General features: G+C 43.0%; 3 protein-coding genes across 11 annotated transcripts in view; 2 read left to right on the top strand and 1 right to left on the bottom strand.

Annotated features, from left to right (window-relative positions):
- Window positions 1–5,329: 5,329 nt before the first annotated feature.
- wdr5 (WD repeat domain 5) lies at window positions 5,330–11,036 on the bottom strand. The gene is made up of 14 exons (XM_083669753.1): window positions 10,887–11,036; window positions 9,914–10,052; window positions 9,360–9,468; window positions 9,124–9,197; window positions 8,725–8,814; window positions 8,378–8,467; window positions 8,027–8,110; window positions 7,818–7,873; window positions 7,529–7,575; window positions 7,335–7,410; window positions 7,006–7,039; window positions 6,817–6,891; window positions 6,537–6,624; window positions 5,330–6,403 (listed from the first exon to the last, which is right to left on the bottom strand). Exons 2-14 carry the CDS (start codon window positions 9,989–9,991, stop codon window positions 6,303–6,305), a joined length of 1,002 nt encoding a protein of 333 aa, XP_083525879.1. The 5' UTR covers window positions 9,992–10,052; window positions 10,887–11,036; the 3' UTR covers window positions 5,330–6,302.
- Window positions 11,037–11,733: 697 nt separating this feature from the next.
- Window positions 11,734–22,592, top strand: brd3a (bromodomain containing 3a). Of its 6 annotated transcripts, none has more exons than XM_083670201.1 (12): window positions 11,734–11,855; window positions 13,411–13,767; window positions 14,001–14,138; window positions 14,456–14,582; window positions 14,957–15,135; window positions 15,492–15,860; window positions 16,004–16,132; window positions 16,279–16,473; window positions 16,941–17,012; window positions 17,880–18,112; window positions 18,297–18,574; window positions 20,192–22,592. In XM_083670201.1, exons 2-12 carry the CDS (start codon window positions 13,585–13,587, stop codon window positions 20,308–20,310), a joined length of 2,022 nt encoding a protein of 673 aa, XP_083526327.1. In that variant the 5' UTR covers window positions 11,734–11,855; window positions 13,411–13,584; the 3' UTR covers window positions 20,311–22,592. The 6 variants fall into 6 exon arrangements, with proteins under 6 accessions (XP_083526327.1, XP_083526329.1, XP_083526328.1 ...); XM_083670203.1 differs by having other exon boundaries at window positions 15,489–15,860; window positions 16,279–16,458; window positions 16,944–17,012; XM_083670202.1 differs by having other exon boundaries at window positions 15,489–15,860; window positions 16,279–16,458.
- Window positions 22,593–25,696: 3,104 nt separating this feature from the next.
- Window positions 25,697–27,142, top strand: part of vav2 (vav 2 guanine nucleotide exchange factor) — a 149,655-nt gene continuing 148,209 nt past the window's right edge. For all 4 annotated transcript variants that reach the window (XM_083670199.1, XM_083670197.1, XM_083670198.1 and 1 more), the window contains exon 1: window positions 25,697–26,078. In XM_083670199.1, the coding sequence (XP_083526325.1) occupies window positions 25,875–26,078 (204 nt within the window). In that variant the 5' untranslated portion in view covers window positions 25,697–25,874. The remainder of the gene's footprint in view (window positions 26,079–27,142) is intronic.

Here is a 27,142-nt window from a genome sequence, read left to right as displayed (position 1 = left end):
GGCCATGAGGTCGAAGGAATTGTCCGTAGACCTCAGACAGGATTGTGTCGAGACACAAAAGGTACAAAAAATGTCTGCAGTATTGAAGGTCCCCAAGAACACAGTAGCCTCCATCATTCTTAAATGGAAGAAGTTTGGAACCACCAAGACTCTTCGTAGAGCTGGCCGCCCGGCCAAACTGAGCAATAGGGGGAGAAGGGCCATCGTCAGGGAGGTGACCAAGAACCTAATGGTCACTCTGACAGAGCTCCAGTTCCTCTGTGGGTGGGAGAACCTTCCAGAAGGACAACCATCTCTGCAGCACTCCACTAATCAGGCCTTTATGGAGTGGCCAGACGGAAGCCACTCCTCAGTAAAAAGCATGTGATAGCCCGATTGGAGTTTGCCAAAAGGCACCTAAAGGACTCCCATGAGAAACAAGATTCTCTGGTCTGATGAAACCAAGATTGAACTCTTTGGCCTGAATGCCAAGCGTCACGTCAGGAGGAAACCAGGCACTGCTCATCACCTGGCCAATACCATCCCTACGGTGAAGCATGGTGGTGGCAGCATCCAGCTGTGGGGATGTTTTTCAGCGGCAGGGACTGGGAGACTAATCAGGATCGAGGGAAAGATGAACGGAGCAAAGTACAGAGTGATCCTTGATGAGAACCTGCTTCAGAGCACTCAGGACCTCAGTCTGGGGCGAAGGTTGACCTCCCAACAGGACAACGACCCTAAGCACACAGCCAAGACAATGCAGGAGTGGCTTCAGGACAAGTCTCTGAATGTCCTTGAGTGGCCCAACCAAAGCTTGACTTGAACTTGACTAGAACCCGATCAAACATCTTTGGAGAGACCTGAAAATAGCTGTGCACCGATGCTCCCCATCCAACCTGACATAGCTTGATAGGATCTGCAGAGAAGAATGGGATAAACTCCCCAAATACAGGTGTGCCAAGCTCGTAGCATCATACCCAAGAAGACTTGAGGCTGTAATCTAATCGCTGCCAAAGGTGCTTCAACAAAGTGCAGAGTAAAGGGGTCTGAATACTCATGTAAATGTGATTTCAGTTTTTAATTTTGAATAAATTAGCAAACATTTCTAAAAACCTGTTTTGTCTTTGTCATTATGAGGTATTGTGTGTAGATTGAGGGAATGAGGGAAATAAATGAATTTAATCCATTTTAGAATAAGGCTGTAACATAACAAAATGTGGAAAAAGTGAAGGGGTCTGAATACTTTCCGAATGGACTGTAAGCACTAGTGAGGTAGGGGGACGTTTTCATCCTGTCAGAATCCTCTGGAACATGAGGAGGCACAACCAGACTGGGCTTGGTTCACGAGACTCTTTACAAATGTCTCACCTTAGATGGGTCATCATTGTCGTAAGTGGGTCCATTTTGGCACCGAAACTGAACTTTAGAAGTAAGCTGAACACCACACATTCGATCAACAAAACAATATTTCAGCTGTTGCAAACAACATGTCCACGTTTGTAGATGTAGGCAACCCCGATACTCTCTTGAGTCTGATGTCTCCTCTTTAATGAGCTTAATCAGGTTACTGTGATGTGATTTGAGACCCGAGGTATATAAAGCCATACACAGATGTGCAAGCTCACTCTCTCCTGCAGGAAATGGACAGAGAAGGGTCTTCTGGACCAGTACAGAAATGATAACTTAGATAGAATGAATACCTACGTAAATGCTTTATATACCATGAAGCTATATTTTGTCTATATGTACATGTGTATATATTTATAAATATCTATAAATCCGTTCGTTGAGTGTTTCCAGTCAATTTTAGCAAGAGGGAGACAAGTATTTCAGTTGAAACTGTTCTGAGCCAGGTCCGATTCCATAGTGTTATACGCAAGAGTTTTTGGTGTTTTCTAAAAATGTCATCAAAGATTGTTTTGTTTTTTCCATTCGACCCTGATTCTCTAAAAGCATACCAGCAGCTCAAAACCCTAAGAGAAGATCCCTCACCAGTTTACCGCAGTTACATGGGACCTCAAAACGTAGCAAAAAATACCTGGTTAATACACTTTAAAAAAATGCTCTCAAAAATGTACTTGTCGCTTGGCTACTTGTATGTTTAAAAATGTAATCAGGAAAAGCTGAGCTCATGACACAATCACTGCTTTCCTCGTCGCATAGACAATAAAATGTCGAGAAAAAACACTTCGAAAAAAGATCTATTTTTGTACAAAGGTAATTTTATCCCTTGCTTATGTACTCTGTCCCTCCCCCTTTCCTTCTGTGGGCTGTTGTATACATTGTTTGTGTAAATGTTGATTTGAAATGGGGGAAAAAATCTGACTTTCAGACTGAAAGGGTTTGATGAGAGGAGTATTTCACACCCTGGTAACTGTCGCCTATACTTAGCCTTTTTTGGCCTGTCGCTAAAAGATGGGATTGTCCTGTTTCATTATATTTTTGTCTATTTTCAAGGAGATGGAAAAACGTCATCTGTTCTTTGTGGGTTGTTCTCTGATGTTCTATCTTTCATGGAAAGAAAAAAGATTATTAAAAAATCTAAAAATTAATGTTGTTATATGCTTTTTTTTGGGGGGGGGGGGGGTCAGTGCAGTTATGTGCCTTGTACTCACTCTTGGGACATTCCATTAAATGTCCTGAGTTAAAGAGATCAGTCTCAGCATATCCAGTTGAGGTATGGTTTCTATAAAAGTCAATGAGATCTCATGGAATAACCACCTGCATCCATACAGGGATCAATCAATCACATTTATTTGGATAGCATTTTTTACATAGGCAAGAACACTTGAGGGATCTCAAGTGTTCAAGACTACACCCTTAATCAATAATGCTGGACACTATCACACATTGTACATCTTAAAAAATGCTCTTTATTAAGTCACAGGTTATAGCTGTCAAATGCAAATGCATATCACAAAATCCAGATTGACTAAATGCAGATACATATACAGCGTTTCATGCAGCCCTTGATACCACTGCAGTGCTATGAAAATCCAAAAGAGAGAGCAGGAACAATGGCTGTGTATTGAACTACCACCTATTAAGACATAGATTTAAAGAGAACAATACAGAAAGACAGCTAACATATTGCTCATCTAAACAAATAACAATACATATGCTGATGTAATAATATGTACAAAATGGAGAGCACAAAAAGTACTTGGTATTTGGTCACTGTGTGGTAAAATATCAACCAGATGATTTGAAAATGGTGATGACAGCCAGACACTTGAGCTGGAGAGCAACAACAGCGCAAGGCAAAGGACAGGATTGCCCCTAAATGAAAGATCCAAATAACATCAGTGATAAGAAATACAGCCTCTTCAAGGTCTATTACTTTCCTCATTCAATTATAATTTCCATGAATTATCTACCGTGAGTATAACAGATTGAGTTAAGGGATGTAAATGCATTGGCAGTGACATTTGAGAGTACAAGTACAATGTTGTTGATTTTTTTTATATACACATACATACATATATATATATATATATATATATATATATATATATATATATATATATATATATATATATATATATATACACATATACATATATATATATATATATATATATATATACACACCCACTGCAATACTATAATACCTGCTGCCATTATTACTACCGCATTTACATTTAATCGGAGGCTAGCAACAGCAGAGCACCACGTACCAACACTGTTATAATCGTACAAAACTAGAGTACACCTTAGATGTGAGTTCAAGACAAGGCAGTGCAGATATGGATACAACCTTGAGTGAGGTGAGCTGACTAACATCGTAGACTACGTATCACAGAATACCGCAGGTAGAGAAACTTGCATCAGCCAAAACTCCCATTAAAAACAGACTACACGCCGCTGGGGGAAGCTACATAGACCCTCCTGTTGAGGCAGGGAATTTCAGTCTGTTTCGTTGAAATATTGATTTAAACCGTCTCCACCACATTCTGAGCTTTGAATCATTTCTTTCACATGTTACCGCGGTAATGAAATTCAATAAATACAACAAAAAGACCATGTATTTAGAAACAATGGTCCTCAACAGGTACCCTCATGTATGAAGCGTGGCAACTCGTCATTCTACTTAATCTGTTTAAATAACGACACTGAAAAAACATTACATCATTCATCATCCCTCCTTCATCTGTGAGATGTCACAGGGATCAAATAATGAAACAGACATAAGATTAGTCTGAGGGAAAAACGCCATACAGTGGGGGAAATAATTATTTGATCCCCTGTTGATTTTGTTAGTTTGCCCAATTACAAAGAAATGAGCGGTCTATAATTTTTATGGTACTTTTATTTTAACAAATAGAGACAGAATATCAACAAAGAAGTCCAGAAAAAACACATTATATAAAGTTATAAATTAATTTGCATTTGATCGAAGGAAATAAGTATTTGATCCCCTACAAACCAGCAAGAATTCTGGCTCATACAGACCGGTTATATGCCCATGAGGCACACAGATTAGTTCTGTCACTTTAGGAAAAGTACTCCTAATCTCTGCTTGTTATGGGTATAAAAGACACCTGTCAATAGAATCAATCTCTTCCATTCCAACCTCTCCACCACCATGGGCAAGACCAAAGAACATTCAAAGGACATCAGGGTAAGAGTTGTAGACCTGCACAAGGCTGGAATGGGCTACAAGACCATCAGCAAGAAGCTTGGTGAGAAGGAGACAACTGTTGGTGCAATTATTAGAAAATGGAAGAAATACAAAATAACCATCAATCGCCCTCGGCCTGAAGCTCCATGCAAGATCTTGCCTCGTGGGGTAAGGATGATCATGAGAAGGGTGAGGGATCAGCCCAGAACTACACGGGAGGAGCTTGGTAATGATCTCAAGGCAGCTGGGACCACAGTCACCAAGAAAACCATTGGTAACACACTACACCGTAACGGATTGAAATCCTGCAGTGCCCGCAAGGTCCCACTGCTCAAGAAGGCACATGTACAGGCCCATCTGAAGTTTGCCAATGAACACCTAAATGATTCAGAGAAGGCGATGTGGTCAGATGAGACCAAAATTGAACTCTTTGGCATAAATTCAACTCTTCGTGTTTGGAGGGAGAGAAATGCTGAATGCTACAATCCCAAGAACACCATCCCCACCGTCAAACACGGAGATGGAAACATTATGCTTTGGGGTTGTTTCTCTGCTAAGGGTACAGGACGACTTCACTGCATTGAGGGGCCAATGGACGGGGCCATGTACCATAAGATCTTGGACGAGAACCTCCTTCCCTCAGCCAGAGCACTGAGGATGGGTCATGGATGGGTCTTCCAGCATGACAATGACCCAAAACATACAGCCAAGGCAACAAAGGAGTGGCTCAAGAAGAAGCACACTAAGGTCATGGAGTGGCCTAGCTAGTCTCCAGACCTTAATCCTATAGAAAATTTGTGGAGGGAGCTGAAGCTTCGAGTTGCCAAGCAAAAGCCTTGAAACCTTCAGGATTTGGAGAGGATCTGTAAAGAGGAGTGGACCAAAATCCCTCCTGAGATGTGTGCAAACCTGGTGACCAACTATAAGAAACGTCTGACTTCTGTTCTTGCCAGCAAGGGTTTCTCCACCAAGTACTAAGTCATGTTTTGCTTGGGGATCAAATACTTATTTCCTTCGATCAAATGCAAATGAATTTATAACTTTATATAATGTGTTTTTTCTGGACTTCTTTGTTGATATTCTGTCTCTATTTGTTAAAATAAAAGTACCATAAAAATTATAGACCGCTCATTTCTTTGTAATCGGGCAAACTAACAAAATCAGCAGGGGACCAAATAATTATTTCCCCCACTGTACATGAGGGGGTGGGAATCCCTACTTGAGGCCAATGTCATCTGGCTGAATTAGGAAAGTAAAACAATACATGTGCCAAATACTAGGACATCTACACACAGAGAGTAGCAAAGCATAACATTTCAATGTGTGACTATTTTTGCCAGAATGAGAAACAAGATTTATTCTCATATTCCACTTGGAGAAACACAAACATCCAGCTAACATTGAACGTAAGGCAGAGATTAGAGAGTAGTTTGGGCATGTTAGGGCACAAGCAGGACCAATATGGAGTTGTGATGGTTGGGGGTTTGCTCTGGGTCTGGGTCTGGATGAGAAGGTGGTGTTGATGGTCTGGACTAAGTTGTGTTCATTTTTGTTCTTCTTGTTGAGGCTCGGTCCTCAAGGCATTCTGGGTCCAGCTCGATCTCTCCACAGGAAAAAGTCCTCTTTTCTTCAAATGAAAAGTATAAAAGAATTAAAAAATAAAATAAAATAACATAAGCACGGGGCCCCCAGATCCGAGGGCTTAGCAGTCGCTTCTCCACAGTTTAATGGTTTTGTCGTTTTCTAACGCCGCAGACGCAATGATGTTCTCTGTGGGGTGGCAGGCGGTAGAAATCACCACATCTAGAGAAAGAGGGAGAGAAAAGAGGAGACAATTAGATATCAGTGATCAGCACAGCTGATGGAGACCCTTTAAAGCCCTTTACACAAGTATAAGATGGTTAAACCACATGTACACCTCAGCTCCCTAGCCCACCTGTGTGGCCCTGGAGTTTCTGTACGATCTCCTTTGTCTGCAGGTTCCAAATGTACACCATGTTGTCCTCCGAGCCAGACACGATCCACTGAGGAGAGGAGGAGGAAGAGAGAGAGAGAGAGAGAGAGAGAGAGAGAGGCAGAAAGAGAGAGAGAGAGAGGCAGAAAGAGAGAGAGAAAGAGGCAGAGAGACATTATAGCACCAGGCAGCTTTTGGAAAAGGATAAGTCATCAGCTCAAAGTACAATTTCTTAGACATGCATATACAGACAGAGGTTTACCTTTCCACCTGTGACAGAGAAATTAGCGAATATACAGTACTTCTCGTTTTTGTGGCCGGTGTATGTTTTCAAGCACTGGAATGAGAGTAGAACACAAAAAAAAATGTAGACAGCATATTGAATTTATACACATCTTCTGCACCAAAACACTACAATTTGATCCAACTATGACAGGCAGACATATCTTACCTTTCCTTTGCTGTAGTCCCAAAGTTTCAAGGTGCTGAAAAAGAGAAATGACACTTTTAGTAGACAGCAGCTAGAAAAACAACAGTGGACAGTGACATTTCATCAGCATGACATTGACGAAGAAGCCTTCTTTCATAGATTCACTTGAGCATTCTTTCCCATCAAAGCCAAACCCCTTGGTGCACTGGTATTGCGCAGCCTTGTGGTGCCCTCTACTGGTGCATCAATGTATGACAAAGGACATTTTCATGAGTACAATGCTATCCCTCACATCCTAGAACCTTTTGAGTGAACGTGATACAATTCTTCAGAGGACATCTAACACTCACTTGTCCAACGTGGCAGCCAGGATGTATTTGCCGTTTGGTGAGAACTTCACAAATGACACCGGGGGGTTGTCATCATCTGCCACACACACGGGGAGGGAGGGGGGGAGAAGCTAAGAATTAGCATCACTCATGAAACCACTGGAGAGGATGGATGATAAGATGCTGCCATTCTGCCAGTGGCTAAACAAGCTTACCGATGAGCGTTTTCAGACACTGTCCTGATGCTGTATCCCAGATTCGGCTGTGGACAGACAGAAGACATTAGCGTCAATGCCATCTCAAACTAACTCCGATTCTCTTCAGAACCTATAAAAACCCAGTTCCACACAGGCAACATTTCTCAAGCGTCACTCAAAAAGGCATTGGATCTAGGGCATCCAAACAATAGTCACTCTAATCCCCTATAATAGCTATGATCAAAACTCGCAGGAGGTTATTTTAAGTACATGGAATACGCCGAGTGATTCGGCACATTTCACTCACCAGAGGCCATCGTAGCTGCTGGACACAATCAGGGAGCCATCTCTGTTGAAATGGACCTGCAACCCAAAAACAAAACCCATTAGAGACCAGTTCAGACTGATGAGGTTGTGATCTGCTCCCAGTAATGAGCGAAAGGGAAAATCAAATTCAAGTTCACTCATGTTCTGCATGTGCAGCCAGTGAACTCAACAGAACGCGGCAGTACTCACAGCCGAGACGGGATCAGAGTGGGCGGGCAGTGTCTTCAAGCATTTGCCGGTCTTCACATCCCATATCCTCACACTCTCGTCAAACTAGAAGAGGGGAAAACTCATGTCAATAACGTAACCCATCTAAAAGCACACAACCACATCCCATTTTCATCACTCCCTGATGGAATGAATTAGCTGGAGGGTTTTTTTGTGTGAGAAAAAGCAGCATTAGGAACATGATAAAGCAATTACAGTACGGTTTGTTTAAACAGGGGAGGCAAAGCCAACAAAAACTCCTTCAATCCAAAAGGAAAGAGGAGAGGAGAGGCAGCTGAGTTGGTCTCCTCTATATTATGATGTAGGACTCACCGATCCAGAGACAATGAGATTGGACTGGGGGTTGAAGTTGCAGCAGAACACATAGTTGCTGTGGCCTTTCAGAGTCTTCAAACATTTCCCCTAGAAGAGGGGGAAAAAATAAGGTCTAAATTTAACATGGTAGCTATGACAACACAGTAGAACCATTTTTTTCTCCCCATCAGAAACCATAGCAATGGGCTGAACGTCAGCGACAACAGCAGATGGATTAAGTGCTTGAGTGTTTCTTTTCTGCTTACATGGAGTGAGTCAGAAAAGAAAGAAAGAAAAAAAAGTCTCTTCTATTCAGCTCATTATTTTTGCCATTATCTCTGCCCTCCCTGCCTCTCTGGTCTTACCGAGCTGACATCCCAGATCTTTAGGGTTTTGTCATCCGAGGCTGAAACCAGAAGGTTGGAGTCTGAGGACCAGGCGACATCTGATATCCCCTGGAAATTAGGTTATAGGACACACAATGGTTACTCAGAAGAGTAGAGGGACTTATATCAAATAGTGGGGTAACGCGGCCTCCATTTCAGTACACTCATCATAGCAACACTTATATCCAACATGACAATGCCTGGTAATGCCAAGGTAGATCACTCAGATCTTTTGGAAATATACTATAGTAAAGTCCCCTAGAGTAAAGCCCCTGATACCTCACGATGCTCTACTTTAGCTATGGAAAACCATGAGTGAAACACAGTACCACAATGGATAGTCAGTCCATTTAATAATAAAGTAAACCTTGAACTCACAAGTTTGTGTCCTGATATTGTTTTCTCAAACTTTCCATCATAGGCACCCCAGATTTTGATGAGTTTATCAGCAGCTGTAAAATAAACATTTCAAGATTACTTTCTCAATGGAAATGTGGCTATTAAATTTAAAGCATCTTGCATGTATTGCTATAGTATTCAGTAGGCTTAGAGCTCTACATCAACCTGCAGCAGTTTTCTAAAGCTTGCAGTATTGCAGTGACCCAGGGACTTACATGAGCTGGCAAGCCACTCTCCGCTGGGACTGAACTTGACTGACGAAACTGCTTTCGTGTGGCCGGCTAATGTGAATTTGAGAGTGTAGTTCGGCTTGACTGGCGCCGACTGTACCGGAGAGAAAACAGACAGAACCGAACAATGAGAAGCCGATCCAGTACGAATGTGAAAGCATCTCCTTGCAGCTAGTTTGCACATTTGAATCTGTCTGACAACATATTTTGAGTCTCTAGGCTACATCACTTGTAGTTTACATATGTGATATGATAAATAACAAAGAAAGAACAATAAAGAAAAATAACAAATCACATCCAATGCATTTTGGCAGGTGCTAGAGCTGGGTAAAAAGAAAGAGGACTCCACACTCTACAGTTCACACTCCCAAGTGCATTTATTTTACCTAACAGCGTTTAAACCTTTAGGTCTCATCTTTGTCCTGATGACGACCTAAGACTCGAAACATTGCTATTTTTTTACGTTAAATTGTAACGTTAAATAAAAACACGCTTGGAAGCATGCCAGACCATCTCATATTAGTGTGATGCATCCACACCTTGCTCTGGCTGGCAGAAGCAGATGATGACTGAGTTTTGCTGCCTTCAGTTTCTGGTTTCTTCTCCTCTGTTGCCATGGTGATGGATCCAGAGAAGAAAGGGTATTGGTTTGTGAAAGCTCGTTGTGGGACAGCCACTCTGCAAAGAAATGAGTAAAATTAGTAACAAATGCATGTGCTACACGATACAATCTGCAGACAATGACGGCTCAGGTAAACAATAAAGACAGCAAGTGGGAACAAGACCAAATGTACCACAAAAAAGGATGGTTGGACTTATGTTTGATAAATGATCGTCATTAGGTTATTATTTGACACATCTGTTAGTTGTTACCTATGCTTGTGTGTTTTTGATGTGATGTATACTGATGTGTATTGTATTGTGATGTGTATTGTATTGTGTAATGTATGTGCATCTGTAATTTGTCTGCAACATTGTCTGTCTCTCAATGAGACTCACCTTGGAACATAAGGTTAGATGAATTAAATAATCTGTATAAATGCATTGGTCATTATGACATTGGTTCAATTTCAGCTAATCTCTGACATCTATATTTTACTACCAACCTACCTACCCACCCAGCCATGATAATATCTACCCACGCTAGCTAGCTAGGGAAGATAGACAGCTAGTTATTTGTGGCAGATACCTAGCAGCCCTTCAATACTACTTCCTAGTGGGGTAAGGAGAGATGGAGAAGGCCTGACTAGCTCGTGTCGTGGACACTTGACTTATGCGTATTTGTTGATTATCTATTCCAACCCTCAACAAATATGTTCGCTTAAATAAGCGACCACCTAACCCCGTTGAGATAATACTAGACATCAAACACTGATGATATTTCTCTGTGTCGCAACTACACAAGCATGCACTGAATTGCGATCAAGTTGGCTAGCAGTAGCAAGCAAGCTTACTAGCTAGCTGTAGCTAACGTTTGTGCTCCATTCAAACAATAAAAACCCAGATACTTACGGTAGGGCCCGATGTGAAAATGTAATTACACGGCCAACTATTTCTCCTTATGCTTATATCAAATCGACTGCACGAATACTATTTCAAAACAATGAATATAATTCAATGTATTTTCTAGCTACCTCGCTAATTGAGCAGGAAAAAACCCAAGGTACTGTTCGATTCAGCTTAGACCTCAGGCGGGGAATGTGGCAGAACAGATGCGAAATGCGCATGTGTGTTTCTCAAAAGAACACAATGCATACGGAAAGCGAAGAGGGACCGCTCGGTGCTCGGGGTTCTAAACTTTGTTCATGCAGTGGTTCATACAGGCATGAATGAAAATGAAAATGTGTGTGTGTGTGTGTGTGTGTGTGTGTGTGTGTGTGTGTGTGTGTGTGTGTGTGTAGACCTGCAAATATACATCTGGAATATTCATCATATGGTTCCTCATGGGGCGTTTCAATCAAGGCCCTGTGTTTTTCCCTTGAGTGTTTGGCAAACGACAAAAATACAACGCAGATGGCAAAGTGTAATAAATACCTTAAATTATTAATATTGTCCATTGTACATGCCCAATTGTACGTGTGTAGGGAACAATTAAATGCATCCTCCTACTGCTGATGTGATGATAATGTTCACGACTCCTAAAACATATTACTTTTAATTTTTCAACTGTAGCAGCTGCAATACATTAAATGTACTTTGGTGTAACTTGGCATGGCAATCAATGATTTAACTGTGTATAACATACATAGACTTATAATTCCATTATTATTATAATAACACCGTAACATATGGAGAAGGCATGTTTGGGGGGGGCGTAGTCGTCAGCTACATTGTAACACAACCATGAAACAGCGCGCCATCACGCGTGAGCAGGGGACATCGTATACCTCATCTTCATGCTGCTCGGCCTCGCTCAAATGAAAAAGGAGCCACACTCGGACTACTATCTACAAGCAAAACCCCCTCGGAGGCCTCTAAGAAGTAATACATTAAAATGTCTATCTTTCCCCTTACTAGCGTTTCTTCAGTGAGGGAAATGGAGCTGTCCAGCTTTAAGCTTTTTCAGTGTTATGATAAATGTGGTGCTGAAACGCTTCTTAGCCTATCTCAACTATGCTAGGTTAGCTTAGCTAGCAACCAATGTTTTTCAACAAAGCTCTGGTCTATGCATTGCAACAATACAACAATGCCTAACGTCAATCCAGATATTTGAGGTGAATATAGTGGTTGTGTGGGTGTAAAACTTTTGAATCAATAGTTTGGAGTTTAAAAATAACGTGTGTACATTATGCAGTTGATTGAAGTTGGCTAGCAAAACACTAAGTGAAACTATGTGTAAAGCCGCGGGTGAAATTAAACAGTGACTGACTGGCTGTCTTCAAGTTAGCTAGCTAGCCAGCTAAAAGGCTAATATCATCTGCCCGCCATCTTTTTGGAGAATGTGTTGCAGTGGAGCCCATTACAAAACAATTGTTTGTTTTGGTGTATTTATGTTTTTGTTGGTGAATCACTGTCCGCACACCCTAGTGAAATACTCCAATCTAATTTTATATCAACTTTATTCTGTTTTTGAATCTTCGCACCTCGCTCGAATAGTGTTGCGGGCACCTTTCCCTCGTTAGGAACGGTGGGTCGGAGTAATCCCTGAACCGCAAAGTAACCTCAATGTTCCTTGTTTACAAATAACATCAGACGTGTGAAAATGTTGCTGTCATAAATTCCTACTCAGACACCCCCACGGAAAATAATGAACACTTGAATGTGTTCGATACGCATACCATTCTAGCAATTAGTCCGACCCGCATATAGCAAGTGTGTTGTTAGCAAGCTAGGAGGTCAATATGTAGCCGTCTGTAAAATTGTTGAAAAAACCATCAAATTTAGTTGGATTATTAATTGGAATGTAGATATAGGCTATTTTGGGGAATACGATCTGGAACCTAATTCTGCCACGCTTTCCACGAAAGGAATGAGCGCTGTGTTGGCTAGCTTGAAGTCAGTGTGATTGCTCTGCCTCACTTCTTGGGATTGTTTACGCGGGAGGCGAAATTGCTAGGTAGGTAGCTAGATGGCTAAGCAGGATGAATTATATGCATGATAAAGTTGTAAACGTTTTCCAGACTTCAAAATCCAATTTCAGTGCGCGTTTCACATTCAAAATGTGTTGCGTGTTTCACGTTCAAAATGTGTCTGATGCAGAAAATGAGTGAAACACATTGTGAGTTGCACATCTGTCATTATAACCAACACGATATTGGCAGCTTGCCAATCCTCACTGTCTAATACCAACATATATGGAGAAGAGAAAATCCACTGTCATTGTATTGGATAACCAGTATTACAGACAGCAATAAGTGATGAATTGTAGCCTACTACATGCAACAGGACATTTGTCAGCTATGGGCCACAACTATGATTGCCCACTGCCATTGAGCTTGGGACTTTGTTTATTTTTTATTTTTTACCATGATGCTCATCTTGTGTGATAAGCATGAGTATGGAGTGACATTGATTTAATTGTGTATTTTTCTACCAGGTCACACGGTCAGGCCCTGCAATGGGATGTAGTTCCCCGTGGGCCACTAAAGAGCAGACAGACAAGAACTACAGAACTCACTGAAGACCATCTCCCACCTTCCCCGCCCAACCCTGCCCAAAAGCAGAGGTAGCAGCGACTCCTACAATACTGCCCCTCCCTCCCATCACCAGCATGTCTGCAGTCCCCACGGTAATCCCGCCCCCCCCTCCGCCGGAGGTGAACAATCCCAGCAAACCGGGCCGGAAGACCAACCAACTACAGTACATGCAGAACGTGGTGGTCAAGCAGCTGTGGAGGCACCAGTTCGCCTGGCCCTTCTACGTGCCAGTCGATGCCATCAAATTGGGACTCCCAGTAAGTAGCCTCTGAATATTATTATTATTACATGGCTCTGGTGTAAATGTTACAACTTTTCTGTCAATGGTGACATTCATTTGAAACTAACATTTTACCTGTTGAATTCACCTACCAATATCTCATTCTGCCCCTCACAGGCACTCTCGTAACTGTATATTTATGCCATTTGTATCAGACACACAGCACCTGCAAGTTCCAACTGACATGTTTGCCTTTTTCTTGTTTATCAGGATTACCACAAGATTATCAAGATCCCTATGGATATGGGAACCATCAAGAAGAGACTGGAGAATAATTACTATTGCAGTGCCAATGAATGCATGCAAGACTTCAACACCATGTTCACCAACTGCTACATATATAACAAGGTGTGTTCCTAAGAGAGCAAATGCACACCGTGTGACACACAGTGTTCTGATTGATTGCCTGTTGTCACAGTGTGAATGAAAAACTATAAATATGATACCTAGTTTCCCTTTTTGCTTTTCCCAGCACAAACAGCTCAACAGCTCTCCATGTATCATGCAGTGACATAATTATCACTGTGTTACAACATAGTAATGTGATTGCAGTGTTACTACACTGTTATTGGGGACACACAGAAACATAGTTTCCTTCGTCATTAGCTTTTCCCACTCTGGTTCCTGACACGTTTCCTATGTTCCCTCCTCTGCTCCCTCTCCAGCCCACAGATGACATTGTCCTGATGGCGCAGGCATTAGAGAAGATCTTCCTACAGAAAGTGGCCATGATGCCCCAGCAGGAGGTGGAACTTCTACCTCCAGCCCCCAAGCCCAAGCCCCGTAAACCTGGTAAGAACTAATATGCCATTACTCATCTGAGCCTGCAGGCTATTTGGAACGACGAAGTATATATATATATATATATATATATATATATATATATATACACACACACACACATATATAGTAAATATTTGCTCTCCACACTTTCACTGACTGATTGTTTGTCGGGTGGTTGTTACCTTTGATGGGCATCAAGCTTGCCAAATTGCTCTTGCAAAGTAATAATAGCAAGTAGAGGGACTTTGAGCTAAAGATTGTCAGTTTGCAGTTAAGGCATATACATAACATAGGCAACAATAAACGATGGTTAACTGAATTCATCCGTGGTGTTCAGATGTTATTTTAGCCTTTTTTTCACTTGTGTATAAATCAACCTCTAGGTGAATTAGGAGCAGAGTCGTCAAGCTCTCCACCATCGTCCTTCCCCGGCGCCACCTCGCCCACGTCCCAGACCCCCGTCGTCACCGCCGCCTCCATCACCCCCAGCGTCCTGGCCGTGCAGAGCTCCCTCGCCACCGCCATGACGCCCGTTGTCTCGCCCTCACAGCCCGTCGTCAAAGTAAGTCACCATGAAGTCTGATCTACCGCAGGCGCAGAAGTGTGTTCGCTCCCTTTTAACGTTTTTTTGTTTAGTTTTTGGGATGGAGTGGGGCAGTCCCACTCTCGTATTTCTTTTCAGTTTTTATTAGATAGAGACAGTAGAGAAAGACAGGAAGTAAGGAGGAGACGGTATGTCAGCAGAGCTTGGGCCGGATTTGAACCCATGCCGACATGGGTGTGTGTCTGTGTGTGTGCACTGTAGACCATGGTGCTAGACCACTGGACCACCCCAGGCCACAGTGTTTGACTGGAACCTTATCTCAAGTGTGTGTGCTTTTGTGCTCTCTCCTTGTCGTGTTTGTGTGCGTTCAGAAGAAAGGCGTCAAGAGGAAAGCAGACACCACCACCCCCACAACCTCCGCCATCACAGCCAGCCTCAGCGAGTCGCCCTCCCCGGTCTCCGAGGGCAAGCAGGGCAAGGTGATGTCCAGGAGGGAGAGTACCGGCCGGCCCATCAAGCCTCCTAAGAACCTTCTAGAGGACGGGGAGGTGGCCCAGCACGGCAGCAAGCGCAGCAGACTGAACGAGCACCTCAAGCACTGCGACAATATCCTGAAGGAGATGCTATCGAAGAAGCATGCGGCCTACGCATGGCCCTTCTACAAGCCTGTGGACGCTGCGGCTCTGGAGCTGCACGACTACCACGAGATCATCAAGCACCCCATGGACCTCAGCAGTGTCAAAGTACGCACCACAGTACTCACACACACATGCACGCACTAGCAGACATCACTAGTACCCTTACTAAACCATCTATCACCCTATAACAGTGAAATTATCTATCTATGCTCTCTTCCACATTGATAACAGTAGCTGTTGGTTTACAGAAAAAGATGGACGGCCGGGAGTACACCGATGCAATGGCCTTCGCTGCAGACGTTCGATTAATGTTCTCAAATTGTTACAAGTATAACCCTCCAGATCACGAGGTTGTCGCCATGGCCAGAAAACTACAGGTAGGTGTTCATCTTTTGTCCAGTTTCCTCAGGATCAAAACAAGTCGAAATTTAAAACTGTTGATTTATCCCACTCATCTTTTTCCATCTTTTCCCCCTCCCTCCCTCCCTCCCTCCCTCCCTCCCTCTGTATTTGTGTGTGTCAGGATGTATTTGAAATGCGCTTCGCTAAGATGCCTGACGAGCCTGTGGAGCTGAGTCCCCCAGTGGGGGGCGTGGTCAGTAAGAGCACGGCCAGCAGCGAGAGCAGCGCAGACTCCTCCAGCTCGGACAGCTCCGACTCCGAGGAGGAGCGGGCCACCCGGCTGGCTGAGCTGCAGGAACAGGTGGGTGCGGAACAGGTGGGTTTCAGATCCGAGGTTATACTCTCTTTACCTATGGGAGGGCCACCCCTCCCATCCTCCCCGTCCTCTTCCTCCTCTTCCTCCTCACATCAATCACCCAATCCAAACCTCTCTCTGAGACAAGAGAGGGAGGGGCAGCCACCGTACATGCTGTCAAACCCCTCCCCCTCTCCACTCAGCCATGCAAACCACTGCTTTCTCCACTGATTCGTTATCTCCCCATTGATAAAAACTGAAATTAACCCTCTACCGCTTCAAATTGTGCATTTCTATGCACTCAACTGGCACAGATGGCTTGCATGCAGTACCTGGGGAAAAAAAACACACAAAAAAACGTATCTCAATGTAGTTTTTGATGTAGTTGGTTACCTCAGTAGTTCTTGTCATGAAATGGTGTTTTGATTATCTCTCTTTTTTATAGAGTTTACAATCTTTGTCCCCTTATCTCCCTTTGGCTCTCTTAGCAGTGTATCTCTGTGGAACGGCCCAATGGTAGCGGGCAGGGGAAAAAAAACGGGTGCACCAAGCATTTACAGGTGATTTGCTTTTCACTTCCCGGTCCCCTCCCCACTAACTCCTCACTGATCAGCTGATTATTATCATGATGACCACGATAATGATGATGATCACGTTTTACTTTTTGCTTCAGTTGAGCAAGCGGTAGAGGGTTAATAGTGTGTGTGTGTGTGTGGGGGGGGGGGGGGGGGGGTTAAGTTGGTTGTCTTAATTGTTCTCAGAAAACGATGAAAGGAGGAGGATGCAACTTGGTATCCTCTCTCTTCTTAGAGGGCTCTTCTCTAATTCTATTTTTAAGTGTGTTTGATGCTCTTACCTAAGGTCTTAAACTGCTCTGCATTTTTGCTCTAGTACATGCTGAAAGGATGGCTCAGATTGCTTACCTAATTCAGTCACAGTTTGGCTCTGTGACCTTTATGGACATTGACTTGAACATGTAGTTTTTTTTTTTCTCCAAATCCATCATAAATCCTGCACTGATTGATTGATTGATTGAATTGTAGTCATATTTAGTATTTATTTTAGTTGAAAACTAGGTAAGCAGTCTGTCCTATTGGTGAAACAACACTTTTGAAATGATTTCAAGTCAAAGTTGATCGTACATGCAAAAACATTGTCTAGATGTTTCATTATGTACAAAGATCACCAAAAAGAAATGCCAGATTTATTGTAGTACTAAAGGTTAATAATCTTTCTCCTTTGAACAATTCACATTTCCTGCTATTCCTGAAGTGGTATATAATTTAATTCCTGATCTAAACTAGTAGTAACACAGTCTGGCATTTCATTCTGGGCAACCTAACTCCTAGTCCTTCTGTGCATCAAGTGCTTGCATATCCCACTCCTGTGTCAGAATGCTGACCCCTACCTCCCGCCCCTCTACCTAGCTAAAGGCCGTCCACGAACAGCTTGCTGCTCTCTCTCAGGCCCCCGTCAGTAAACCAAAGAAGAAGAAAGAGAAGAAAGAGAAGGACAAGAAGAAGAAGAAAGACAAAGACAGCAAGCACAGTAAAGGCAAGACGGACGAAGAGAAGAAGGCCAAGTCAGGACAGCCTGCGAAGCAGGGCCAGCCGAAGAAGGGTGCCAGCAGGAAAGCCAACAGCACCGTGAGTGGCTCCAGGTAAGACCACCAACCTCCTCCTAAACCCTCACACACACACCTCAGTGGGAAACACCATAGCATATTCACAAACACAATAGAATTTGATTTCAATTTCACAAACAAATCACAAACTTCAGCTTGAACATCAAACACTTTTTTTTACTGTTGTTCTCATCGCCGCTCCGCCCTCCTTATCCACCAGGCAACCAAAGAAGGGGGCCAGGGGCTACGAGTCCGACGAGGAGGAGTCTCTGCCCATGACCTATGACGAGAAACGCCAGCTCAGCCTGGACATCAACCGGCTCCCGGGGGAGAAGCTGGGCCGCGTCGTCCACATCATCCAGTCGCGAGAGCCCTCGCTGCGAGATTCCAACCCCGACGAGATCGAGATCGACTTCGAGACGCTCAAACCATCGACCCTGCGTGAGCTGGAGCGGTACGTTAAGTCGTGTTTACAGAAGAAGCTGCGGAAACCACAACGTAAGTTTGTTTCCCATGAGGTCACGACCTCCCACTTCTTACCAACCCGCATGACCCTCTCTGACAACCCTTCCTGTTGTTTGTCTCCCACTACGTTGTTATGATTGTCTTTTAACCTTCTTCCTCTCATTTCACTGTTACTCCTCACTCCTCCGCCGGCCTGTTCCTTGGCTTAAAGACCTAGATGCAACCGTTTCTTTCTTTTCTTTTGTAGAACAATTCCCTTTCCTTTGGAAATGTCTGGTTTTTGTAGCTAGTCTGCTCCTACCCTACACTCAGTGCACGTCTTTCAGTTGACTGAGTCTGATTTTGAGAAACAGGTAGTCCTTGACATGAAGAAAGAGGTTGTAAAGTGAAACGCCTGGAAAACAGTTGTCAGCTGTCAGCCCTGTCGTTTTGTCAACGGCAGCGAAATACAGCTGCGATATTACTTTCACCAAAAATAATGCCAAAAAGATCCACATTTGACTTGGCAATGCACACTCTGGTTGTTTCCCATCATTCTGCACATCATTGCTCCACAAGCTGCTCTCAGGGACCTCCAGTATAGTTGTTTCATTTGATTTCTTTTATATTTCCCCTGATGAACTGGTCTGATCTTTGTGCCTGCAAAACGACTCCTACTCGGACCCAGCGCAGTGGAGTCAAGCTGTGGGTCATAAAATCTGACCAGTAACTCCTGGACGATTGCACATACCTTGCTTTATTGTAGCGGCTTGCAAACTTAGCAGGTGAGAAGAAGTTAGCTGCGTCACAGCTCACCCGGGCATTTAGACTGTTACCCCCTGGTCACTAGTCCTCCAGGCTCTAGTTGCTAGCCTGTTAGCTGGGAAGTAGCCTAGCGGTCACCACGGCGAGGGGGTCTGGGCAGGAAGGCCACGCTCACAGCGTGCCGCACTGTCTGTCCTCTGCAGTGCATGCTGGGGGCAAGGGAGCCAGGTCCAAGGAGGAGCTGGCTCAGGAAAAGAGGAGAGAGTTAGAAAAAAGGCTGCAGGATGTCAGTGGCCAGCTGAGCAACACTAACAACAACAACAACAACCGCAACAGCAACAAAAAGAAAACGTCCAAAAAAGGTACCAGGGAGTAAGGGACCGCCGTGAAGCCGGTCTGGACAGCAGAATAACAACCCAGGACTGATCCAGATGTATTTCTAAGCCATTATCTGCTGATAACGATATGACAGCTGATGTATCGTGCTTCTCTGATCCTGGGAGTTAATGTCACCAGATCTTAGTTTATGGATTTTAATGTATTTTTTCTTTTTAATATAGTGTTTTGAGTGTTGCACAGCCTTACAGTAACTGTGTCAGGCGCGTCGGGAAGGAGCAACAGTCTTAATGAAGGGGGGAGGGAGTCTTCTCTTTCTTTTACTTTTCTTTTCTTTCAACTCCTGTTTATTCTGTGTGTGTGTGTGTGTGTGTGTGTGTGCGTGCGAGTCCAGTCTACATTATTATCGAAACATTGGCCTGCGTTTGTTTGCACTAACATGCCCGTCTAATAGTTTTTTTGTTGTTGTTGGTGTTTTTTTTATAAATATTTGACCTTCTTTAAGGTGATGTGTGTCCACACTTAAGGTATACATCTCATCTAATCCTCTGTGTGTCTCCCTCCTTACAGAGAAGGGTGGTGCTGGGTCCGGTACGGGCGCCTCCCGTCTCAGCGGGAGCAGTAGTTCTTCAGACTCTGGCAGCAGCTCCTCCAGCGGCTCCAGTTCTGACAGCAGCGACTCCGACTGAAACAGCAACCCTTACACTTTGCTGGGGACTTAATTTTTATTTTTTATTTTTACCCTTTAAAAAAGAAAAGGAAAAAAAAAAAAAGAGAACATTGTATGCAGTCATAGTTGTTCCCCTCTCTAAAACATTTTATATGAGAAAAGACAACAATAAAATGTAATGCCATGTCAGAACATGTTAAAAGTTTTTTTTAGGAAATACCTTTGTGAGGGAAGAAAAAAAAAAAAAAAGAAAAAAAAAAAAGATGGGAAATCATAGATGACATGACAGGGTTCTTTTTTTTGTTTCTTACAACTTTCAAGGGGATGTGTTTGAAACAGACCAAACAAAATAGATAAAATAACCATTTTGATACACTCTTGGATGAATGAAAGATGTCCTTTCCCCCTTGTATCATCAACATGCATCTCAATGTCAAGGAGTTGTTATTTACCAAGAATGGAACTTCTCAGTACACACCCCTGTGTTGCACCACCCAGAGCCCCACCCCTGCCCAGGTGGTAACTTTTCCATTCATTTACATTTACAGATACAGAAACACAGCTTCCCTTTTGTCATCCAGCTTCGAGACAGTTGGAATGTTTTCACTCTCTTTAAGAGCCTGTTTTAAGAATATACTAGTTTTTTGGTGGTTGTCTTTTCCAATCATTCAACGTTCTACAAATACTCAACCTAATTTGCCTTTTGAGTGGCATATTTGAGATCTTGCATTCAGACCAATCACGTTGGGCGTCCTCAGCAGCATAGGACTACTATGTGTATGGGTAGCTAATGATCTGATGATTTGTCATTTTGCAGAAATGGGATTGGTGATTTTGTTTACTGACTTGGTCTTATTTTAGAGCCCTGCAGTGTGTAAAGTTGTAGCTATAATGTCTGTTAGTAACAGGTCTGAAAGGATATGAAATTACATTTAACTTTTAGAATTTTGATTTGTACAAAGGGTTTTGAGCATAAAGAAGACAATGCAATAATTCATGATTCATTACTCTTAACCCCTGGTTGCTTTAGGTTCATAATGACAACCACTGATCATGTTGGCATTTTCCTTTTAAAGTATGACTGCCGGCCTGCTTTTTGCCTGATCAACCATCCTCACTGATGAATGTATGATGCCCTGAATGATTTAGCTCCACCATGTCTGTGACATTGCGTACATCACTGCTTTATATATGACGGGACAGCCAAAACTGTACATAACTGAACTTGTGTGTCCATTTTTAAGTACACTGTGGCGTAGGAACAAGTCCTTCACTTTTGACACTCTTGTACTGACTGCACCTGTCGTCTGTTGGTGCTCCATTCCAAACAGCGCGGTGCGGTTGTGGTTTTTCTTTTTGGGCCGTTTACGATGTCATTACTTTGGACAATGAAAGCAGGACAATTGTGAACAATGTGAGTCTTCCTCTCGAGCGTGGAGTATTGATTTCTGAATGTAGGCTAAGTCTTTAGCAGGGCCCTTGTTTGACAGTCATTAGATGCTATAGCCTCTTATTCAGCTTGTCAGTCAACTTGTGAATTTGAACCCTTTCTCCTTTTTTTTAAGCAGTGAATAAACGGTTAATTATTCAAGAGAATATATCCCTCACAACATTTTATTCCAATTAAGAATGCATATGATTAATTCTTACAAATGTTTTGCTCGGTATACAGTACAAATTGTGGATTTTTCTGGAAAGCTGTTGAAAATAACTTGAAAATTGAAGCCACTCAAGAAATATATTCATACATTGTAGATGTAATCATATGCATTTTATTGTAAACAATGTTGGAGTTGAAATATCCTTCTAATTTTGTGGTAATGTCCCTCACAGCGGGTTGCACTTAACTGCAAAACTCCCCAAATGATCTTGTATGCATTTCTTTGCCTATACCGATGTTCTGCAGTACAGGCCCTATCAGGTTTTTCTAAGAATTATGTCTTTTAGAGGCAAAAGACTGAAAAGAAAATATATATGAAAATATAGATATATTATACAGTTAAACATTTTTAGGCCCCGGTCAAAATATTATAATAGTTCCTTTTATATTTAAAAAAAAAAAAGAAGCAAATGTTTACTTTTTATTCTTGACATGCATGCAAGTTTATTGTAACTTTCGTATACCTTTTTGAGCTGTTTATAGTATCTCCCTGTAAATGTCAGTCATCAAAACAAATCAAGAATTCTGTGTAAGTAGTTTTAGGCTTGTTTATAGCAACATGGGCCAGAGGGAGGGAATAGGGGTGGGGGTCTGGAGGTAGAAGCTAACATTTCATGTAACCGCTTACCTGGAATCAGGTTCATTTTGTTTTTTTGTTCTGTTTTTCGTAAATAAATGACAAAAGATCCTACTGAATTTGTCTCCTCATTCTGTGTCCGTTGATGAGTTTGATTGCATTTACACTTACATGTTATCATCATACTGTCATTGAGATAAATCAGGCTACATCTTTTTTCACCAAGTAGTTTAGATGAGTGCCTCTGCACTGGTTTGTGTGCCCTTTTGACCGGACTAGCATATGCCAGCCAGCAACTGGCAGGCCTCCAAGCCAGCTCTCACAGAACAGCTGTTGATTCTAACAACTTCTGTTCCAGGGATGTCAGCTACTCCATTCATTAGCTTGACACAGCCCGCCACCCCTGGTTCAAGCTAGTTCAGTCCTGTTCATAACAGTTTGTTGGTATAATGAGGGTGTAAGGATTGCTCTGCAATCAAGAGGCACTAAATAATCATAGAGCAATAGATAGGAACCAGAGTGGGCTCTGCCCTACAATCATCTACTCGCAGTTCAAAGATGAGCCACTAGATGGACACCTTGTATAATCCTTTACAGAGTCATGCACATAAATGACTCGTATTTGTTCAACTGGTGTGCCAGATATAGAGGGAGCTGTATAGGCTACTTGCAGGGACCAGGTTAAGATAATTCAATGCACTTCCCAAACACCTGAGTGCTCAGACAGACAGATCCATCCGTGTGTGCACTTTAGTGCCTCCAAACACCACAAGGCAGATAAGAGACATTTTGGTCATAGGCCTACGTCTGGTTACACAAGCAAATGCAGTGGCCAAAGACTCCATGTAAACTGCAACAATAGAAAGCCAGTGTTTCAGACTGGATCATCCTATTGTCCTATGGCACCATCTCCTGTATCCATCAGTGTCTGCCCTCGGCCCCCAGTGTTTGATCTTTTGGGATTGCAAGGGTTGTTGCACAGAGTGCCAGAGGAAGAAGGGAGAGGGCTCTGTATGACCCCCCTCCCCACAGTGGCAAGCATATGGAACATGCCACCCACACCGCCTCATAACACACCCACACACGCACACACACACACACACACACACACACACACACACACACACACACACACACACACACACACACACACACACGCAAACTGCTTTAGGCCATGATGGATCAATGCCACGACTTCAGTGACAACTAGTCATGGCTGGCCCTCATGGCCATCAGTCACTCATAGCTCGAGCCACGATCCATGACAGAAAGACCACACACACATTGGCCAACACAACATCCATTACATGTGATGGCCTAGCCTATAGGCTGCAGCTTGGGTAAATTGTTTTCTGTTGACTCCAAAGATAGATGACAAGATGGCTGGCTTCATCAGAATGCTGGGAACAAAACACAGCAGCTCCAACCCCACCTGGCTGCATTATAAGCCTCATTATAAATCATTAAATGATTTAAAGCAGTCTACACGTGCACATGTTGACATGACTGTGTGTCTACATTCTGTTACATTGTAATAACTGTTATAACACCATTGCAATCTGACAATGTAACTGAACTGAGTGCCCTAGTTTTAAAAAAAACAAGCTGTGTAAATCAATGCCTGCTGCATCATGTGGCGTGGTATGGTGAAGCCTCAGTTTAGTTTATAGCAGGTGACTAGGGTGTGATGAGAGTAGATCTGGGCCTAGAGCCTTTCTCGACCCCCAATGCTTCTGTTTTTTTCTTTTGGACACAATAGCCCACAGGCTTACATCTGGCAGGAATTACTTTAGCGGAAATTACATTGTCTTATTAAACTAATCATGATATGATTTCAAGACACCCAGTTGTCTTTGTTCCTCTATTATAGATTACTAATTTATAGAATGTACTTCGCGCTACTCCAATAACTGTAATCGTGGTGGGTGTTCGATCAAATTATCTATAATTGGTTCAGACTCGCATGATCGGTAAGCACAGCTAAATGGAGGGAAGGGACACGCTTAAAAAACGCATCAAAATCTAACGGTGAAAATGAAATGGTGCACCTATACTTCCTCATCTCCATGAAAACCGTTTCGAGTATTAAGTCATTCCCTGGCTAAAGTTTCCTTTACATGGTCATTCCCACACGGGAGCGTGCGCCAGCAGAGCCACCGGAACCCCTCGCCGCCCTCTCTACCGCCAAGCGCGTTCACGCTCCCTCTCAAACCTTCCGATTTAGCGGCAGGGAGTTGGGACTGCGAAACATCACAATCCGTACGGGAAACAGGGAGAAGACCAGGACGAAAAAGAAGACAAAAAACAAGAGAAACAGCCAAGTGGAGACTTTCCGATGGTTTCTTTCTTTTGCATTGTGTGTTGTGTGTGTATTGCATTGGACGCGAACAACGTGAACAAAACATTTTTTTTCCTGGACATGTTTTTATTGGAGTTTACACTGAAGGATGATTCGAGTGCATCGTGGAGCGACTGTAGGTTGAGCGCCGCGTTGTAAGAGAAACAAATCTGATTTCTGGTGGTATTGAAATGTAAAGACTATGTTGTATATAGTAATAGCATAATACATTGTAAACAAAAAAGAAGCTCTGGACAAGCGTAAACTCCACGGCAGCTACGTAAAATGCAACGGTATGTCGCTCCATACTGAGTGTCAGATCTGAACGGACACTGCTGTACAGCTGTACGAGTATTTTTTTTGTTTTCCTGAGATATCGTTTACGGAATATAAGCATGGTTGTGCATTAGCTGAAATTGGCAAAACATACGAGTCGATACACTGGAAAATATATAGTTCCCAATATTCAATGACACTGGAACATATTTCCCCCAATATTCAATGACTTAAAACGTTTATCTGGATTATGACATGATATAACACAGTTTGGATACACAAACAACTTTGAGAATGAAGAAAAGGAAATTGTGATCCCAGTTGCTCAAATTTACCTGTTTTGGCTATTCTGCAATCGCCAACTAAAGGGAATTTATTCATCGACTGGGCCAATTTTGTCGTCAATCTGTGAATGTTATGGTCAGAAACTTACGTCACTCATCCAACAGACTGAGAATTTGACAGAGCTGGACACATTTGTGAGTTGCAGGGGAAAAATAGGCTGTATTGACAATTCACGTCTAAAAAACGAAGTGGAATTGCGATTGAACATATATGGGAAGTTATTGGTACAGTAATTACCAGGGAAAATACAACTAATCACATTTGCATTGTGATATCTAGATCATAACTGGTGAGAAGATTCCTTCCGTTGCGCTGGAAACCGCTGAATTTTGCCCTCCGAGGCAGTTGTCGAATTTGGTGAGTGTGGAACGCTCTCCCCAAGCCGACATGGAGGAGTGGAGACAATGCGGCCGGTGGTTGATCGACTGCAAGGTTTTGCCCCTTAACCATCGGGTCGTGTGGCCTTCTGCGGCCGTGTTCGACTTGGCACAGGCGTTGCGAGACGGGGTGCTCTTGTGCCAGATGTTGCACAATCTCTCACCCGGATCTGTGGACCTAAAAGAGATCAATTTCAGACCGCAAATGTCACAGGTGAGTCAAAGTGGTGCCATACCTACGGGCCCTCCAATATCCGCCTCTCCGCTACTTTTACGCACAGTTGCCATGTGTTAATTAGGCTATTAATGAGAGGAGAACAACCATGACTATCATTTGATTGGATTTTCAGATCAGCGGAGACATGAGTTGATTTTGAAATGAGATGGGCCTATTAGCCTACCAGAAGATTGCTGCAGAGCGCAATCTGTGTCCTGCAGGCCCACGTACGTTCACTCATGCAACAGTTGCACATAGCTCAATAAATCCAGTTTAGCGCCAATGTGCAGCCTACTCTCAAACTCTCTATGGGTGTCGCTATTGAGCACTAGTAGTCACAGATCCAGATGTTATCCACAAACCACAGGGGTTACAGCATATTAATAGCTTCAGGTCATACTAATCCTCTCTATGAGCTACATAAACATGGATTTTGTTTTCAATATACAGGTTTTTCTCCCTTTTTATGGTAATTTAGACTGACATATTTGAAATGTTTCTGTTATTTATTCAAGTGCCTAGTGGAAGAGGCGCTGGGAGAGAGAGTTGAGAGTTATGGCAGATTGACTGTTCATCAGTCAGAAGCTGAGGGAAAACTGGGGCATATGGCTGTGTGTGTGTGTGTGCCGACATACAGTGAAGTGGGTAGAACAAGCCAAACTGAATTCACTTTTGGAATGTGACTTGCTGCCAAAGTGCTTTGTAGGAGAACTGAAAGGGAATCATATCCACAGCGTATAATGCCACTTATCAAAAACAAGGGTCCCAACCCCCCCCCACCCCCAACCTCAGAGATTGTGTCACCCTACATTGTCATCAAAGCTCGTCCTGGTTCCCTGATCCAAAAATGTTGTGTTTCGCGGCCATCTGAGGTTTATGTAACCGGTGCAATGGAGGAAAAGTGGGTTGTGGTACAGATCTATTTTGACTGGGATTCATTGCGATGCCTGTCCTTAAAAGGACCGGTGAACTGCTATTCTGAAATGGTGAGAGGTCAGGAAATGGCCACAAAAAATGAACGATGGGGGGCAACATTCATTCACTGACATAACTAACTGACA

The sequence above is a fragment of the Argentina silus genome (assembly GCF_951799395.1).
Source record: "Argentina silus genome assembly, chromosome: 5".
NCBI classification, from domain to species: domain Eukaryota; kingdom Metazoa; phylum Chordata; class Actinopteri; order Argentiniformes; family Argentinidae; genus Argentina; species Argentina silus.
This window is presented reverse-complemented; position numbering and strand designations above follow the sequence as displayed.